The 18,152-nt window shown below is 49.4% G+C and overlaps 1 protein-coding gene across 2 annotated transcripts in view; it reads right to left on the reverse strand.

Annotated features, from left to right (window-relative positions):
• Positions 1-278: 278 nt before the first annotated feature.
• RUFY1 (RUN and FYVE domain containing 1) overlaps positions 279-18,152 on the reverse strand; it is a 56,552-nt gene continuing 38,678 nt past the window's right edge. For both annotated transcript variants that reach the window (XM_053912259.2, XM_053912258.1), the window contains 7 exons: positions 8,947-9,044; positions 7,013-7,132; positions 6,091-6,220; positions 3,613-3,707; positions 3,275-3,323; positions 1,807-1,884; positions 279-753 (listed from right to left, as the gene is read on the reverse strand). In XM_053912259.2, coding sequence (XP_053768234.1) covers positions 607-753; positions 1,807-1,884; positions 3,275-3,323; positions 3,613-3,707; positions 6,091-6,220; positions 7,013-7,132; positions 8,947-9,044 — 717 coding nt within the window. In that variant the 3' untranslated portion in view covers positions 279-606. The remainder of the gene's footprint in view (positions 754-1,806; positions 1,885-3,274; positions 3,324-3,612; positions 3,708-6,090; positions 6,221-7,012; positions 7,133-8,946; positions 9,045-18,152) is intronic.

Raw genomic sequence — 18,152 nt, forward strand, 5'->3', positions numbered from 1 at the left:
TGGAACTCAAAGCCCCCAGGTGTCCATTCTGTCCTTACCTGTGTCACCAGCTCCTTAGTATGTAAGGGGAACAACTTCTGAACTTTGAGGAGAAGCTTAAGGTCACTTCCTGTGCCCATTAATAGACTTAGCTCACCTGGGCAGAGCACAACTATACCCTAGAGCCCAGACTTCTGGGCTGTCACCCCAAACAGCCACCAAAAGGCCTTTTGTCCTGGAATGGGGGCTGCTCTGAGGCACCCTCCAGAGGCCAACTCAAGTTGACACAAAGCTTCGTCTTCGCGCAGGTGAAAAATCAGTGATTTTATTGCGGGGCCAGCCAGGACACGGTGTGAAATGGCCCGTTTCCTGGCACAAGCAGGGCAGGCACACGGGGTAGTGGGAGAGGAACCAAATACTACACTGGTACGACTGCTGCAAAATAGGTTAATTTTTGGAAAAGTGAAAAATGACAGTAGCAAAACCACGAAATTAACCTGCCCCTAAACCAGTAATGCGACCAAGTGCGAGGGAAGTCTGGGTCCAGAGTCCACCCCGTCTGGCTCCGAAGGGGATGGCGCCTTGTGTCCCAGAGCCCATGGTCACTAAAGGGCATGGTCTGAGGCCTCAGGAGCCCGTGGAGGAGGAGCAGCGCTGCAGGAGCAGGGTGTGGCAGCTGTCGCACACGCGCACTGGCTTGGGGTAGGAGGGCAGGGCCAGCTCGTTGCTGGAGCAGGTATTGCAGAAGATGTGGCCGCAGTTCCGGCAGTGGTGCTGCAGGACAGACAGGAGCCATGGGACGCGCTGCTTCTCACACTGCTCACTCCCTGGCCACACCCCCACTGAGACTCCCAGCCTCTCAGAGTTCTCTTTCCAGAGATAGGGGCCGATTTGGATCTTTAGTTTTACACATGGGGTCCTGTGAACCCGGGGGGCGAGTGCTGGCTGAGGGGTGTGCACCCTGCATGAGGTTCTCTCTAAGGCTGTTTCACCAGGTGACTGCTGTGACCCTGGTGCTCTTCCTTTGTAAGCAGAGCTTCCCCTCCTGGTTCTACATCACTTGTGCCAACCGGCCCAGCCCATCAGGCTAGGAGATGGGCCTCAACCTGGGGCGGGGAGTGCCTGGCCTGTGGAGCCCCCCTCAGGACAGCTGCCGCTCATTCTGACTAGAATCTGGGGGTTTTGCTGCTTTTCCACAGAGAGTTTTAAAGGGGGCAGATGAGAACGTGCACCCACACGGGCAGCAGGGGAAGGGGAGGTGCCAATGTGGCAGGCGTTCCCCCTCTCAGGACTCCCAATTGTGCATGGGGTCTGTACCCTGTGCCTGTCCTGTCCAACTGGTTGGTTGACGGTACTGTCAATCCTGGACCAGTTTCTTAGAACCTGGAGGCAGGCCCCAGGCAGAGGAGCAGGTTAGCCTGGGGGCAAAGTGCCCTGCCCACGTGGCCTGTGAGCTGCTGATGCTACCAGGATACCTGCCCTGAGACCTGCTGCCATCATTTCCCATAGGTCCTGTGTTTTACTAACTTGGCCAGACTCCAGTCCTGTGGATTACAAGGAATTTTCAATGACACACTCGTGACTAGTTCTGTGTACAAGCAGCCCAGCTCCCAAAGGCACCCACCAACATTGAAAGGACTACTGGGGACACGGCCCACAACTGACTGGCAAGGCGCCCCTAGCACGCGGTGGTCTGAGCAGGCCGGCACACCAGCGAGTGAGCCCAGGGTGGTGGGCCTAGTCCCAAGGGCTTTTCCCAGAACCAGAGGGGAGTCCCTGCGGGGCACACCTGGCCCCTGGGCACATGCTGGAGGCCTGCCCACATACCTTCCTCCGAGAAATGGAGAACTCCTTCTCACACTGCTTGCAGTGCGTGGCTTCGTCGTCTTTCAGCCAAGTGTGTCCCTAGGAGGAAAGAACGTGGACGGCCGGCTCCTGATGGACCTGTAGCTGTGTTCTGGCTGCCCCAGTGTCCTTTCGAGGGGCTGGCTCACAGCTGGAGCTCTGCTGCAGACTTTGTCTGCCCTCTCGCTCCAGCTTCCCAGCCTTTGCACACTGTCCCCTGGGCCTCAAGCCCGATTCTCCAGCCTCCCGTTAGCTTCCTTTCAGCTGACGCCCTCTGGTTCAGGGTCTGGTGCTCGCTGAAGCCCTCTGATCCATTAGAAGGGAGAGGACCAACCCCGTGAGCCAGACAAAGAATTGGCCACAGTGATGGGAAGCAGCCCTCTCATGCCCCCCCACCCCCCCCCCCCCGCCCCCGACCCTCAGAACAACACAGAGGAGACAGAGGTCTCCATCCTGCAGAGGAGGCACCTGAGGATTTGAAATAGGCTCTTGGGCCCCAAGTCATCATTTTTATCCACTTTCTGGTGCTTAGCTGAGTGCAGTGCAGGGGACATACAGACAGGCAGCTGCAGCAGTTACATACGAGCAGCTTCCACTGTACGAGGGAGGATAAAATAAACGGGCGGTAGCTCTAAGTCCAGGGGCCGTGACCCTTTGCCGCCTCTGACTCGCACGCCCTGGAGCCGAGATGCCCAGCTGTCAGGCCTCTGCTGCAGTGGACAGCGGACAGCCCCTTGGGCAGGCTGCCAGGCACTGCTGCCACTGCCACTGGTGGGCTGCCCCTCCTTTGCTGTCCCCATGCCAGTAGGCCAGCTGGATACCTGCAGTGGGTCACCTGGTCCACATGCTCCTGTTCAAGGGCTGCATCATTCTGCCCTCCCCCAAATGGTCCAGACACTGGCCCCGTTACGGATTTCAGTGGTCCCCAGACATGGCTTGGGCACTGCAGTGGGGCAGGGCGGCCTCTGGCCCCTCACTTGGAGGAAAAGGTCTCACTGTCACTATCAAAAAACCAACCAACCAGAAACCCCTGGCCCTGGCTGGGTGGCTGGCTTGGTTGGAGCGCCGCCGCCTGTGCCAAAGGTTGCAGGTTTGCTGGCCAGTTGGGGCGCAGGTTGTGGGTTCCATCCCCGGTCAGGACATGTGAGTGCAGGAGGCAATGGCTTGATGTTTCTATCTCACATCGATGTTTCTCCCTCTCTCCTCCCCACCTCTGTCTCTAAAAATCAACAAACATATGCTCAGGTGAGGATTAAAAAAAAAAATCCCTGCACCTCTCTGCTACCTTTCCCTTCCTTCATCAGAGCACCTGTGAGGTGTGGGCCATCTGTCACGCACAGCTGGTCAGCACTGCCGCCACACACTTCTCATGGGCTGTTGGGGGAAACCCAGGAGCATGTGGGCATCAGTGTGAGCTAAGAGTGATTGATGGGTGTTCTCATGCTAGTACCTTCAGTGCCTTATTCACTTCTTTGATGTCTTCCATCTTCAGCTTGGACCTGGAAAAAAGGAGAGACCATTTACAGCAGTGAGAGGCTCTGAATCGAATAAAGCAAACCCACAGAGCCTGGCTTTGCGAGGGTGAGGACTCAGGAGTATAATAACATGAGTTGTTCGAAAACGCTTTCCACCTTCCTTTTTTTGTTTGGTTTTTTCTTTCCACCTTCTTACGATCCTGGAGTCACTTCACTTCTGAGGCCAAGTCTCAGAAGTCCTGTGGTGGGCAGGCTGGTGTGACTCTTCCTTGGCGGGGGGCGGGGGGTGGGGGGTGGGGGAGCGGGTTCTTACTGGCTGAGGTGCAGCCCCATTTCCTGGAGGGCTTGTTCTTGCTCGTCACACACCTTCTGGAGCTCCGCCTTCTCGTCCTGGAGCTCTCGCAGCTCCTAAAACGCAAAGCAGACACCTGGCACAGAATTCAAAACCCTCCTTCATGAGGTTTAGTAATCACAGCAACAAGCAGATCAGAATGGTCTTCAAGAGTAAAAGGCACTTGTGCTGTGTTAACCCATTCAAAACGCAGTGAGTTCATGGTTACTTCTCACTGGCTTACGTCTCCAGAATTGGCAAAAGGAAGGTGAGGAGCCAGCTCCGTAGAGGGGACAGTGACATGGACAGGAAGCAGCTCTGTTCAATAGGCACATTCAAAACAGTCACCCTCACAAGGCAAGTAAGGCTTTGCCTACCTAAGTTTCTATTAAAAGACTTTAAAAAATAATTTACAACTACCTCAAAAAATACACAGGTGAACCTTGCACAACATTACATGAAGCATGCAGCAGCGAGCGCTCACTGGAGCGAACTCTGGGAAAGGGTTGGTCTGATTTCCTGAGCGTAAACAAGGCTGGCGAAGGCCAAGCTCTAGAGTCTCATCATGGCTGGAGCACAGCCAGACCTCTGGAGGCCCCGAAACTGCATGCGGGAGCTGTGCGTGTGGGGGTGCCGCTTGTGAGGGGGCCAGTGCACCTGGATGACACAGGCCGATGAGGGCCAAAGACCCAGAAAAGTAACGCGGGGCCAGGGCCGACCACAGGCCTGCGGGGCCTACACCTGAGCAGTGGGCGCCGCCCCACGGCCTGGGGACACGGGCTTGCTGGGGTGTCAGACACCTGGTTTTGTTTCTTTGTGTGTGTGGGGGGGAGGGGGGTGGAATTTGAAACTTTACAAGTATTTTGAAGTGGAGTAAAAGAGGTATGTTCCATGACACAGCAGAACTTTCTAGAAGCCCTATTCTGCCCTCTGTCGTCTCCCTTCCCTCTCTGAGTGGCTCTTGAAGAACCTCTCCCCTCCCTAGCGATTCCCACCCCTGGCTTGATGGGCTTTGTCACGAGACAGTCTAGGCCAGGGGTGCCAAACTCATTTTCACCAGGGGCCACATCAGCCTCTCGGTTGCCTTCAAAGGACTGAATGTAATTTTAGGACTGTGTAAATGTAACTACACCTTAACAGTTAAGTGAGAGGTTGGTGCCGCTGCCAGGCAGAAACACGGTGCTGGGCCAGGTAAAACAAGGTGGAGGGCCAGATTCAGCCCGCGGGCCTTGGGTTTGCCACCTGTGGTCTAGACACTTTTAACAGAAATCAAAAGGGCTTTTCTTGGTTCAAATGGCCCAGCAGTGCCCATTACCATGAAGCTGCTGCAGTCCCAAGGACCCCCCTCCAGAGAAGGTGAGGCACGGGAAGACTGCCCGTGGCTTGGCAGTCCCGAGCCTGGCACCAGCCTTGGCAGGGGAAGCCCTGGAGGTGCGCCCAGCTCCCAGGTGGCAGCCAGCTCTGCCCAGGACTTCCAGGCCCCTTCTGCCTTCCTGGGACACACATGGTGACTACAGTAGGGAAAGCCTGTAGACTGAGTTTCAGGGAGGTCCCGTTCCACAACCAGATGACAGTGCCTGCCGCCCCCTTACTCCCCTCGTCTCTGGAGCTGCCCCACACCTTCAGGTGAGGTGAAACCTCCAGAGGAAGATGAAGGCTCCAGGGGCAGACTGGGCTCAGGTCTAGTCTAGGGAAGGTTTAGGGCGCTGGTTCAGTCAACTTCCCGGGGAATGAACAAGGACTCATGATACCTGTACCTGGGCAGAGTGGCCAACCCACCTCTGGGGTGAAGGTGTGGACTGGCATCTGCTGAAAACGTTTACTGGTTAGTTTTCTCTCTTGCAAGCTTACTACCCATTCTTCACAGTTGCTGGTGATGGTCTTAAAACGAAATGGATTATGCCCCTCCCACAGCTTCTTACTGTGCTCAGAATAAAACCCAAATCCATTTACACAGCTTTGAGCTCCCCCTGCCCCTGCCGCCCCCAGGCCTCAGCTCAAGGGCTCCCGCCCACCCTCTCTCCTCATCACGCCTTAGCCACACTGCGTTCTCTCTGCTTCTTCTCTGTGACACAGCCTCACACTTCTTGGTGTCTCTGTCAACTCCCTTCCTGGCTGTCCTCTACTAGTCTTTCAAGCCTCTGGTTAACTGTCATTCTTTCCCCAGCCCACCTTGCCCCGCTGTGGGGACAGTTTCCTATTATATTTTCTTCCCAGCCCTCCTCGCTGAGTCTCTGGTTTGCTCACTGGCTGTCAATCTGGTCCTTTCCTCCCAGAGCAGAGGCCCTGAGGTGTGGGGACACAGCCTCCCCCACCCTGGGACCACTGGTGTGCAGGGGGCCTGCTCTGAAGTGGCAGAGGTCTTGCGGGGGTTGTGTGGGTGCTGGCGCTGGCAGGCGCTTCAGCAGGAGTTTTTGGACATGTTAAAAGCTCCTTTTCTCCGAGGGCCGTCCATCTTACCTTTTTTAACCCTTCCATTTGTTGCAGCTCTGCTCGGAGGAGGGAGGAGGAGTCTTTCTCACACTGTAACTCTCGCTGAAGAGCTTGTCTTTGCTCTTTTTCTGATTTCAACTCTTTCTCTAGACTTGAGCTGTTTTCCCGAAATGAATGGGAGTTAGTCTCAGTGGGAGATTGTCAGGGAAAATCCACAATCCAACCCAAGACACCACATAGGAAACGGAATTCAACAGGAAGCTGAATTGCCTCGTGAGCCTCTACACCCTTCACCCAAGCGTGGAGACAAGCTCCACCTCCCCCAGGGCCGCTTGCACCTCTGTGAGACACACCCGGTACTGTCGGGAGAAAGCAGACAGGCACTCTCGACAGTCCTTGGATGGAGGGAAAAGAACAAGTGCCCAGCAGAACCCGCGACTGAGCCCTGGCTGGTGTGGCTCAGTAGACTGAGTGCTGAGCTACAAATCAAAGGGTCACCAATTTGATTCCCAGTCAGGGCACATGCCTGGGTTGTGGGCCAGGTCCCCAATAGGGGGCACTCGAAAGGTAACCACACATTGATGTTTCTCTCCCTCTCTTCCCCTCTCTCTAGAAATAAATAAATAAAACCTTAAAAAAAAAAAAAAAGAAGAAGAAGAAGAGAAAAAGACCCTCAACCCAGGTGGAGACTGGATTTTGCCTCTTCCACCCAGAGCCAGCTGCCGACTAAGGCTACTGGGGGGCTGGGGGTTGGGAGGAAGCTGCCAAGGGTCAGGAGTGTGCCTCACTTGCGCAGCCTCAGGAAGGCGTTTTCCCACTGGCCTTTCTACTTTTCCTCAGCACACCTGCTCCCATCCCAATCCCAGGCTTGTGGGGTAAACCCTAAAGCGGGGTACTGCCTACCTGAGCAGGAGCACCTGCCCCCCCACCCCCACTGCTGGGCACCCACCACTGGCTGAGCAGCTGGGAAAGCCGCTCCTGCAGCGCTTCGGTCCTGCGGCCCAGATCCTGCTGCAGCTGCTGGCCCCGGCCCTCAGCATCCTGCCGCGCCTGCTCCGAGCGCTGCAACCTGGGCAAAGGGACCACAGCTGTGTAAGGCAAGGGGCAGAGCTCTGATCTGATGTGGAAGTGTCCACATTCCTGCTGGCTTGAGGTTTTCCTTTCCTTTTAAATTAACATGCAGTGAAACTGACTCGGGCATCCGCCCAACAAGCGCTGTCAAGACCACGGAACCACCAAGGCCACCAGGACACAGGATGGTTCCACGGCCCAGGCTCACTAGCGCTGCCCCCTGTAGCCACATTGCCTCTTCCCACCCAGCCCCTGGCAAAGCTGCCCTGATACCGGGGCTCCGTCTCTTTGACAATGTCGCAGAAATGGAATTGTACTTCACACAACCTTCTGAGGCCGGCTTCCTTCTCTCAGCCTAACATCTCCGAGGCCAGTGCAAGTTCCTGCACAGCGGTGGTGCCTCCCTTCCTACGGCTGACTAGTGTCTCAGTGTGGAGTGCCAGTTTGGTTATCCACTCCCAGAAGAGAGACATCTGGGTCGCTTCTAGTTTTTGACAACTAGGAACAGAGCTGCTATACATTTGTGAACAAGCTTTGTATGAACATAAGATTTTAGTCCTCTTGGGCAAGTAGCCAGGAGTGGGCCTTCTGTGTCATGCGGTAAGAGCATGCTCAGTTTTATTGGAAGAAACTGTTTTCCAAATTGGCTGTACCACTGTGCATTCCCACTGGCCATGTACAAGAGTTCCAGCCACTCCACAGCCTCGCCAAGCACGGGGTGCTGTCACTAGTGTCTGGCTGTTCTAACAGGTGTGTAAGGGTACCTCTGCGTGACTTAACTCGCACTCCCCTAAGTGCTCGTTTGCCATCTATGTGTGCTCTTCGCTGAAGTTCTGTTTGTCTTTTGGGTTTTTTTTTTTAATTGTTGTAGTGTGTTATTTACTTCGATTCCACAGCATTGTTAAGGACAAAGCATGCGTCAGAAGTCCGTTCTTTTTGTTGTTGTTGTTGTTATCGGTTGGGTTTCGAGTTTTTAAATATATACTGGGTACCAGTGTTCTGTCAGATACAGGCTGGGACAAAAGTAGGCTTACAGTTGTGAGTACATGAAACCCAGAGTTTATTCTTGTATTTTACTTATATCATTTTCCATATGAACAACTGTAAACCTACTTTTGCCCCACCTTGTATGTGATTTACAAATTTTCTCTCAATCTATAATTTGTCTCTATTCTCTTACCTGCATCTTTCACAGAACAAAATTTTTTAAATTTTGATAAAGTACAATTTACCAAGTTTTTCTTTCATGGACCATGCTTTTACGCCACGTCCAAGATCTCTGTGTCCAACCCAAGATCACAAGGGCTTTCTATTTATTCTTCGAAAAGTTTTACAGTCCTCAGTTTCATATTTACGTTTATGAGCCATTCTGAGTTAATTTTTACATAAAGGGGCAAAGTATAGATTGAGGTTACTGTTGACTTATGACTGTCTGTCTGTTTCCACGTCTGTTATTGAAAAGGCTACCCTGTCACCACTGAGCTGCCTTTGCACCTTCTGCAAAAACTCGGTTCTCCGAGCTCTGCACATATTTGTGTGGATCTTTTTTCAGACTCTGTTCTCATCCACTACTGGCCTGATGTTTAAATGTGACAGAGACAAGGAGCACCCAGGAAGCCCTGACCCCTGAGAGGACGATGTGTTTCCTTCGCCAAAAGGCTGACCAAGGGAATACGTGCCCCCTTGCTAGGCAGGACTATGGACGCAAAGGGCAGTCCTCCCAACCCATCTGTGCTTCTGAGAGAGCACGTCCCCAGGCTCAGAGGGCGCCCAGCGCTTTCTAGGGAATATCTGCCGGGGGGAAGCCATTACCTTTCTTCCATCTGTTTCATGCTGGACATAACTTGATTGATATTTTCTTCAAAAGATGTGATGGCTTCATTCTTCTGCTGTAAACTGCTCTCTGTGCCCTACAGAAGCAAGGCCAGAGGTCAGACTCTGCCTCTCCCGCCCCCCAGTCCAGCAGGGCTTGTGCACTTGGTACTGTCACACTTTCAAGAGCACTTCATTCACAGCTGCCCTGCTCCAGAGCCCTGGGAGGCACGCTGCGCTCCCAGTGTTACCAGCAGGAGGAGAGGCCGAGAGGGAGGGAGTGAAGCCTCCGTTTCCGCACAAACAGACCACACTTCTCTTTGAAAAGGGCCTTACAGTCGCACCTAAGGTTCAGAAGCTGTTCTCAAGGCCACAGGCTCCTGTGATCCCCGGTGTCTCCTGGTGGGTGTTGTTCGCCCTGCCTCTGAGCGAGAGGAGGGGCTCAGAAAGCCAACGTGCCTGGGTGAGGGTTGGAGCGCAAACAGGAAACACTGGGTTCACGTGCACGACTTCCCGAGCCCAGGCTTTTAACTGTGGCAGAGGCTGAGCGGTCAGGAGGGGCAAGCAGCGCTGTGTTCCTGTGTGTCTGCAAGAGACACTTAAACACCTCTTTTTCACTTGTGTGATTTTAGAGAGAGGGAGGGGAGGGAGAGAGACATCTGTTGGTTTCTCCTCCCCCCGTCCCCAAGTAGCCACCATTCTGTGTCTGTGTCTGTGCTTGTTTTTCTTCCTTTGTTTGAAGCAACCAACCAAACGGGAGAAGATTTTTGCAAATGACACCTCTGATACGGGGCTAATATCCAAAATATATAAAGAACTCACAAAACAAAAGCCAATTTGATTTAAAAAATAGAGGACCTGAATAGACGCTTTTCCAAAGAACATATACAAATGGGCAACAGACTTATAAAAAGACGCTCCAGAACACTACTTATAGGGGATAGGAAAATCAAAACCACAGAGAGATATCTCCTCACCCCTGTTAGAATAGCTGTTACCAATTAGACAAGAAATAACCGCTGCGGACATTGTAGAGAACAGGGAACCCTCTTGCACTGTTGGTGGGAATGTAAATTAGTGCAGCCACTATGAAATTTTTAACTGTAAGTAGGAAATAAAAAATGAACAAAGCAGATGAGTTAAGCATGCATTTCAGAAGTTAAACATGACCTACAGAGCAAACCCAAAGAAATAAGAGAGAATAAAAGTAAGGATAGAGCCCTGGCTGGTGTGGCTCAGCGGATTGAGCTCCTGCCTGGAAACCAAATGGTTGCTGGTTCGATTCCCAGTCGGGGCACATGCCTGGGTTGTGGGCCAGGTGCCTGGTGGTGGGCACGCCTTGCAACCACACACTGATGTTTCTCTCCCTCTCTTTCTCCCCCACTTCCCTCTCTCTTAAAAAAATAAAATAAAGTATGTTTGGCCGAGAACCAAGATGGAGGCATAGGTAGACACACTGCGCCTCCTCGCACAACCAGAACTAACAGAAAATCAAACGGCAAGGAAGTCCGACAACAAGGAAATAAAAAATAAACATTCATCCAGACCAGTAGGAGGGGCAGAGACGGGCAGCCAGGGCGGAGAGGACTTGCGTTGCCGTGGTGGGACCCAGACTGGCGGAGTGTGGGACCAACAGGGCAGGCAGTCTGACCACTAGCAGACCCTGCAGCCCCACATTCGCGCACAGATAAACCAAGAGGGCTGGACTCAGAGTGGCAGAGAACAGGGCAGGCAGAGCGGCTGGTAGCACCCCGCAGCCCCACATTTGCGCACAGATAAACCGGACAAAAGGCGGGGAGCAAAGCAGACCGCGCAACCCAGGGCTCCAGCTCGGGAAATAAAGCCTCAAACCTCTGATTGAAAGTGCCCGTGGGAGTTGGGGCAGCAGCTGGAGAGACTCCCAGCCTCACAGGAGAGGTCCTTGGAGAGACCCACAGGGGCCTAGGGCGTGCACAAGCCCACCCACTCAGGAACCAGCACCAGAGGGGCCCAGTTTGATTGTGGGTAGCGGAGTGAAAGACTGAAATCCGGTGGAGAGTGCAGCGGGCGCCACTGCTCCCTCTCGGCCCCTCCCCCATATACAGCATCACAGTGCAGCCACCAGCGTTACCCCGCCCCGCCCCGCCCTGGGAACACCTAAGGCTCCACCCCTTTAAGTAACAGACACACCGTAAAAAGGCCCAAATGACAGAACACTTCAAAGCTCCAGAAAAAAATACAACTAAGTGAGGAAGAGATAGCCAACCTATCGGATGCACAGTTCAAAACACTGGTTATTAAATTGGTTGAATCTGTTCGAAAACCAGATGAAAAAATGAAGGCTATGCTAAGAGAAACAAAGGAAAATGTACAGGGAACCAATAGTGATGCGAAGGAAACTGGGACTCAAATCAACAGTGTGGACCAGAAGGAAGAAAGAAACATCCAACCAGAGAAGAATGAAGAAACAAGAATTCAAAAAAATGAGGAGAGGCTTAGGAACCTCCAGGACATCTTGAAACGTTCCAACATCCGAATTATAGGGGTGCCAGAAGGAGAATAGGAAGAACAAAAAATTGAAAACTTATTTGAACAAATAATGAAGGAGAACTTCCCCAGTCTGGCAAAGGAAATAGACTTCCAGGAAGTCCAGGAAGCTCAGAGAGTCCCAAAGAAGCTGGACCCAAGGAGGAACACACCAAGGCACATCATAATTACACTACCCAGGATTAAACAGAAGGAGAGAATCTTAGAAGTGTTGAGAGCTAGGAAAGAGGGCTAGACAATTATAAGCATTGCTAAGCAGAAAACCTCTTGAAAGTCACTAGAATGGATAAGGAAGAGAAACAAATCGTTATCCGAAATAAGCTTATCAACAGGAGAGGGACAGATAGTTCCTCCTGAACCCAGAGCAAAACTCCTCCAGAGCTCAGAGCTATGCAGAGATAACAGCAACTCCCGCTTTTGTAACTTGCTTGCTTGCTTCTCACTGTATAAAAGAGCTAGCCTGTGAGCGTTCGGGGCGGCTCTCATCTGCAGCTCTTCAGAGCACTGTGTCTCCGGGACACATCGAGAGTCCGCCCCTGCGCAGGTTAAAAGAATTGGCCATTAAAGTAACATCTCTGAAAACGTCCTGAAAGTCTCCGAACATCTGTTTCTTGCGTCAGTGGGTGCAACAGAAGCAGCAAGAGAAAAGGAGACAGTTACCTACAAAGGACTTCCCATAAGACTGTCAGCTGATTTCTCCAAAGAGACCTTATAGGCAAGAAGGGGCTGGCAAGAAGTATTCCAAGTCATGAAAGGGAAGGACCTACATCCAAGATTACTGTATCCAGCAAAGCTATCATTTAGAATGGAAGGGAAGATAAAGTGCTTCTCAGATAAGGTCAAGTTAAAGGAGTTCATCATCACCAAGCCCTTATTGTATGAAATGTTAAAGGGAGTTACCTAAGAAAAAGAAGATCAAAAATAGGAACAGTAAAAATGACAGCAAACTCACAGTTATTAATGACCACACCTAAAACAAAAACGAGAGCAAACTAGGCAAACAACTAGAACAGGAACAGAACCATAGAGATGGAGATCACATGGAGGGGTGTCAATAGGGGAGTGGGAGGGGGACAGGGGGGGAAAGGTACAGAGAATAAGTAGCATAGATGATAGGTGGAAAATAGACAGGGGGAGGGTAAGAATAGTGTAGGAAATGTAGAAGCCAAAGAACTTATAAGTATGACCCATGGACATGAACTATAGGGGGGGAATGTGGGAGGGAGGGGGTGGGCAGGATGGATTGGAGTGAGTGGGGGGGGATGGGACAACTGTAATAGCATAATCAATAAATACATTAAAAATAAATAAATAAAAAAAGTATGTTTGACTACATCAAAAACAAATAAGGACTTACGGCAGGGGATGTAAAGTACAGCACAGGGAACATAGTCAATAATGTTGTAGTAACTAAGTACTGTGCCAGGTGGGTTCTTGAAATATCAGGGGAGCACCTTGTAAAGTATACGATCACCTAAGCTATACCACTAAGTACCACTTAGTGCCACTGTACACCTGAAATGAATACAAAACACTAAATGTAAACTGTAATTTAAAAATAAAATAAAACCAAGGACTTAAGGATACCAGATGATGAATATATAAACCAATAAGGGACTAATACTTAGACTACAAAGAAAAAGGAACAGGACAGTCACAGAGAGGAAACAGGGGTGGCTAATAGGCCCATGAAGGGAGGCTCAAGCTCGGACTGGGAGGTGGGTGTGCAACAACTGCACATGCACAGTACAGGCACCACGGGACGCAGCTGGAGGGAGCCTACGGCAGCGCAGCCCTTCTGGAGAGCGGGGTGGGGCCCCAGCTCGATACCACTGGTGTGAATTCAAATCCCTCTGCTCCACTTCTGGTCAAGGTGGCGGAGTAGGCTGACACTGTGCTCGCCTCCTCCCACAGAATTAAAACTGAATTACAGAGCAATCACCTTTGGTAACCCTCTAATAACTAGCTGTGCAGAACTCCTATAACTAAGGATATGAAGAAGCCAAGTGGGGACTGATAGGAGGGGCAGAGAACAGAAAGGGCGGGCCTCACACCCATGTGTAGCACTTGTGAATCAGGAGGGATAGCTCAGCTGCCTCCCCGAGGAGTGATGGTCTAAGCCCCACATCAGGCCCCCCAGTTGAGAGCCCCAGTGTTGGGATAAGAAACCCCCACAACATGTGGTTGTGAAAATCTGTAGAGATTGTGTCTGGGTGAGAGGGAGGGCTGCTGGAGCCCCAGGCATTCCTCCTGAAGGGCCCACGCACAGAATCAGTCACTCCCAAACACATGCCCTAAGCCCCAGAGAAGGGACATGAGCTCAAAAAGTGCCAGGTACGTACGGGCAGGAACTGAATCGTCTGGCTTCAGGATGAGGGATGGAGGGTCAGCTCTGGCTGGGACAGAAGTGCTGCCCTTTGTTGAGCCCTCTGCACGCTCAGCCTGCAGGCACAGGTGGGCACTAAATCTGAGTTTCCATCAAACTGGATAACACCACTCCGCCCACCCCGGTGATTCCCTGAAAACCCACCCACCCAACCAGCACAACAGCCTGAACCAATTTCAATGGCGGTTCCTCACAAGCAGCAGACCTGGGCCCACACTGCGGACCTCTGTAAAAATCTCTGAAAGAGCCACAAACCCAAAACAGACAGTGGCTGACCTCAGCGTACCTCTTGCTAAGCAGTCCCGGACACTAGGAGAAGCTGGCCGTGGTCCACAGCATAACTACTCCTGGGCATCTACCTGTACAGCAGAAGCATCCACCAGACCCACATCCATGTGTAGCTCCTACCAGGTGACCCTGGCCTGGGCACAAGCAGCAGCTGACCTGGGTCTCCCCTAAAGGCCCTCCCTAGAGGCCCCAGAACAAAAACACCCAGTGGCTGGATTCAGACCACACCAGAGCACCACCCAATTAACTCCACAAACAACACACCCAAAGAATAGACTCAGCAAGCATCGGAGCCCTAAATCTCACTCTGTGGCATCGGCAACCACACAACTGCTTGTCCACCGTAGTCACAGCCGGTTCTCAAAGTCAGTCAGCCTGAAGGTCGATCCTACATGCTGACAAGCCAAGAGCAACCAAAACTCAAACTACAAGGGGAGAGGGTGGGGCTGGGTGGAGGTAGGAAGGGGAGAGAAAGCAGGAGCAACTGTAATTGCATAAATAATAATTAAAAAACCCTTTAACAACAGGAGGGCACACACAGCCCACAGAAGGGACACGCCTGGACCTCCTGGAGCAGTGGAGACTGAACCACTGGGTCCCACAGGATACCTACTACATAACGCCACTCTACCAAGACTGGGAGATGGAACAGATGTACCTAATATGTAGAATCAAACACAGGGAGTCAGCCAAAATGAGGAGTCAAAGACATATATCCTAAAAAAAAGAACAGGGCAAACATCAAGAAAAAGAACAAAATACAGGCAAGCAATCCGACAGATGCAGCATTCGAAACACTGGTTAAATAAAGGACACTCAGTGAACTCAGGGTAAGAATACATGAACTCAGTGAGAAGTTACACAAAGAAATAGAACTGTAAAAACAAAAAACCAGTCATAAGTGAAGAATACAATAACTGAAATGAAGAATACGTTAGATGAAATCGACGGCAGATTAGATAAAGCAGAGGATCGAGTCAGTGATTTTGGAAGACAAGGTAGTTGGAAAACACCCAATGGGAATAGCAAAAAGATAAAAGAATTTAAAATGATGAAGACAACCCTGACCAGGTGGCTTAGTTGGTTTAGTGTTGTCCTGTCCACCAATAAGGTGCAGGTTTGATCCCTGGTCAGGGCACATACCTAGGTTGTGGGTTCGATCCCTAGTCCGGGCACTTAGAGAAGGCAACAGATCAATATTTCCATCCCTCTCTCTACCCCCCATCTCTCACTAAAAGCAATACACATATCCTCAGGTGATGATTAAAAATTTTTTAAAGTTTAAGTGAAGACAGTTTACGGCACATCTGGGATGACATCAAGTGTACCAACACTGGTGTCATAGGAGTATCAGAATGAGAAGAAAGAGAGCAAAGAATTGAAAATCTGCTTGAAGAAGTGACTGCAAAGTTCCCTTGCCTGGTGAAGGAATTAGACACACAAGTCCATGAAGCACAGAGGCCAGCATCAAGCACATAATAATTAGAACACCAAAGGCTAAAGATAAAGGGAGAATCTTAAAAGCAGCAAGAGAAAAGCAGTTAATTACGTACGAGGGAGCTCCCATAAGACTATCAGCTGATTTTTCAACAAAACTTTGCAGGCTAGAAGGAAGTGGCATAAAATATGCAAAGTGATGAAAGCCAAGGACCTACAAGCAAGATTACTCTATGCACCAAAGCTCTCATTCAGAATGAAAGGACAGAACAAGAGCTTCGCTGACCAGAAAAAGCTAAAGGAGTTCATCACCACCAAACCAGTATTAGACGAAATGTTAAAAGATAGCTTAACAATGAGGTCAAAGAAGAAATAGATACCATGAAACAAATGAAAATGAAAACACAACAGCCCCAAATCTGTGGGACACAGAAATTGTTCTAGGAGGGAAATTCATAGCAGCACAGCCTACCTCAAAAAACAGGAAAAGTCTCTAATAAACAATCTTGCCTTACACCAAAAGGAATATGAAAATGAACAAAACACAAAGCTCAAAGAGAGTAGAAGGAAAAAACAAAGATCAAAGCAGAAATAAACTAAATAACATTAAAAAAAAAAACAATATAAAATACCAATGAAACCAAGACCTGGTTCTTTGAGAAGATAAACAAGATTGACAAACCTTTCACCAGACTCATCAAGAAAAAAAGGGAGAGGACCCAAATAATTAAAATCAGAAATGAAAGAGGGGAAATACAATTGACACCACAGAATACAAAGGTCTGTAAGAAAATATCATGAACAACTATATGCCAACAAATTGGATAATCTGGAGGAAATGGATAAATTCCTGGAAACATAGAATTTTCCAGGACTGAATCAAGAAGAAACCAAAAATATGAAGAGACTGATAATTACTAACAAACCAAATATATAGTAGAAAAAAATTTCCAACAAAAGAAAGTCCTGGACTGGAAGGCTTCATAGGTGAATATTAACAACCATTCAACCATCCATTCTTTTCAAACTATTCTGAAAACCTGGAGAGCTGGGAAGGCTCCCAACTCATTTTACAAGGCTAGCATCACCCTGATAGCAAAATCAGACAAAGACATTACAGAAAAAGAAAATTATGGGCCAATATCCCTGATGAACATATATGCAAAAATCCCCCATAAAATATTAGCAAATCCAATTCAGCAATACATTAAAAAGACCATCTACCCCATTCAAGTGGGAGTTATCCCTGGGATGCAAAGCTGGTTCAATAGCCACTAACCAATTAACAGAATGAACCACATAAACCAACTATAGGATAAAAATCACATGATCATGTTAATAGATGTAGAAAAAACCTTGTAAAAAAAATCCAGCATCCACTTATGATAAAAACTCTCAGCAAAGCGGGAACAGAGGAAACACACATCAACATACTAAGGGCGACAGATGACACACCCACCGCTAATGTCGTACTCAACGGAGAACTAAAAGTGCTTTCCTTAAGGTCAGGACTAAGAGAAGGTCGTGCACTTTCATCACTTTTACTTAATGTAGTATTGGAGGTCCTAGCCAAGCCACCAGACAAGAAGAAATAAAGGGCATTCAACTGGAAGCAAAGAAGGGAAACTGTCATTATTTAGAGATGAGGCAATACTATACAGAGAGAATCCCAAGGAGTCCACCAAAAAACTACCAGAACTGATAAATGAATTCAGTAACGTAGCAAGACGCAAAATTAATATTCAGAAATTGGATGCATTGCATATAATAACAAACCATCATGAAGAAAAATTAAGAAGAATAGGTTTAACAAAGAAAGTAAAAGTTCTCAAAAAATTGTAAGACATTGAAGAAAGAAACTGAAGAAGACACAAATAAATGGAAGCATAAACCAACACTCATGGATAAGAAGAATGAACATCATTAAAATGTCCATACTACCCAAAGCAATCTACAGATTCAGTGCAATCTGTATCAAAGTATCAATGGCATTTTTCAGAGAACTAGAACAAACAATGCTAAAATTTACGGGGAATCACAAAAACCCCCCAAATAGCCATAGAAATCTTGAGAAAGAAGAACGAAGAGGTATCATGCTACCGGTTATCACACTGCACTACAAGGCCACAGTGATCCGAATGGCATGGGACTGGCGCAAGAACAGACACGACACGACGCTTGATGGAACAGAACGCAGAGCCCAGACGTAAACCCAGGCCCGTGCGGTCAGTTAATCTATGACAAAGGAGACAGGCATATACAACGGGATGAAGGCAGTCTCTTCAGCAAATGAAGTCGGGAAAATTGGACAGATATGCACAAAAAAATGAAACTAGACCACTTTCTTACACCACATACAAGAATAACTCAAAATAAACTAAAGACTTAAATATAATACCTGACACCATAAAACTCCTAGAAGAAAACATAGGCAGTAAACTCTCTGACACTGGTGTTAGTAATATTTTTTTTTGAAAAAAAAAATTAACACAGGACTACATCAGATTAAAAAGATTTTGCATAGCAAAGGAAACCATCAACAAAATGAAAGACAATCTAATGAATGAAG

The sequence above is a fragment of the Desmodus rotundus genome, chromosome 10 (genome assembly GCF_022682495.2).
Source record: "Desmodus rotundus isolate HL8 chromosome 10, HLdesRot8A.1, whole genome shotgun sequence".
Taxonomy (NCBI): domain Eukaryota; kingdom Metazoa; phylum Chordata; class Mammalia; order Chiroptera; family Phyllostomidae; genus Desmodus; species Desmodus rotundus.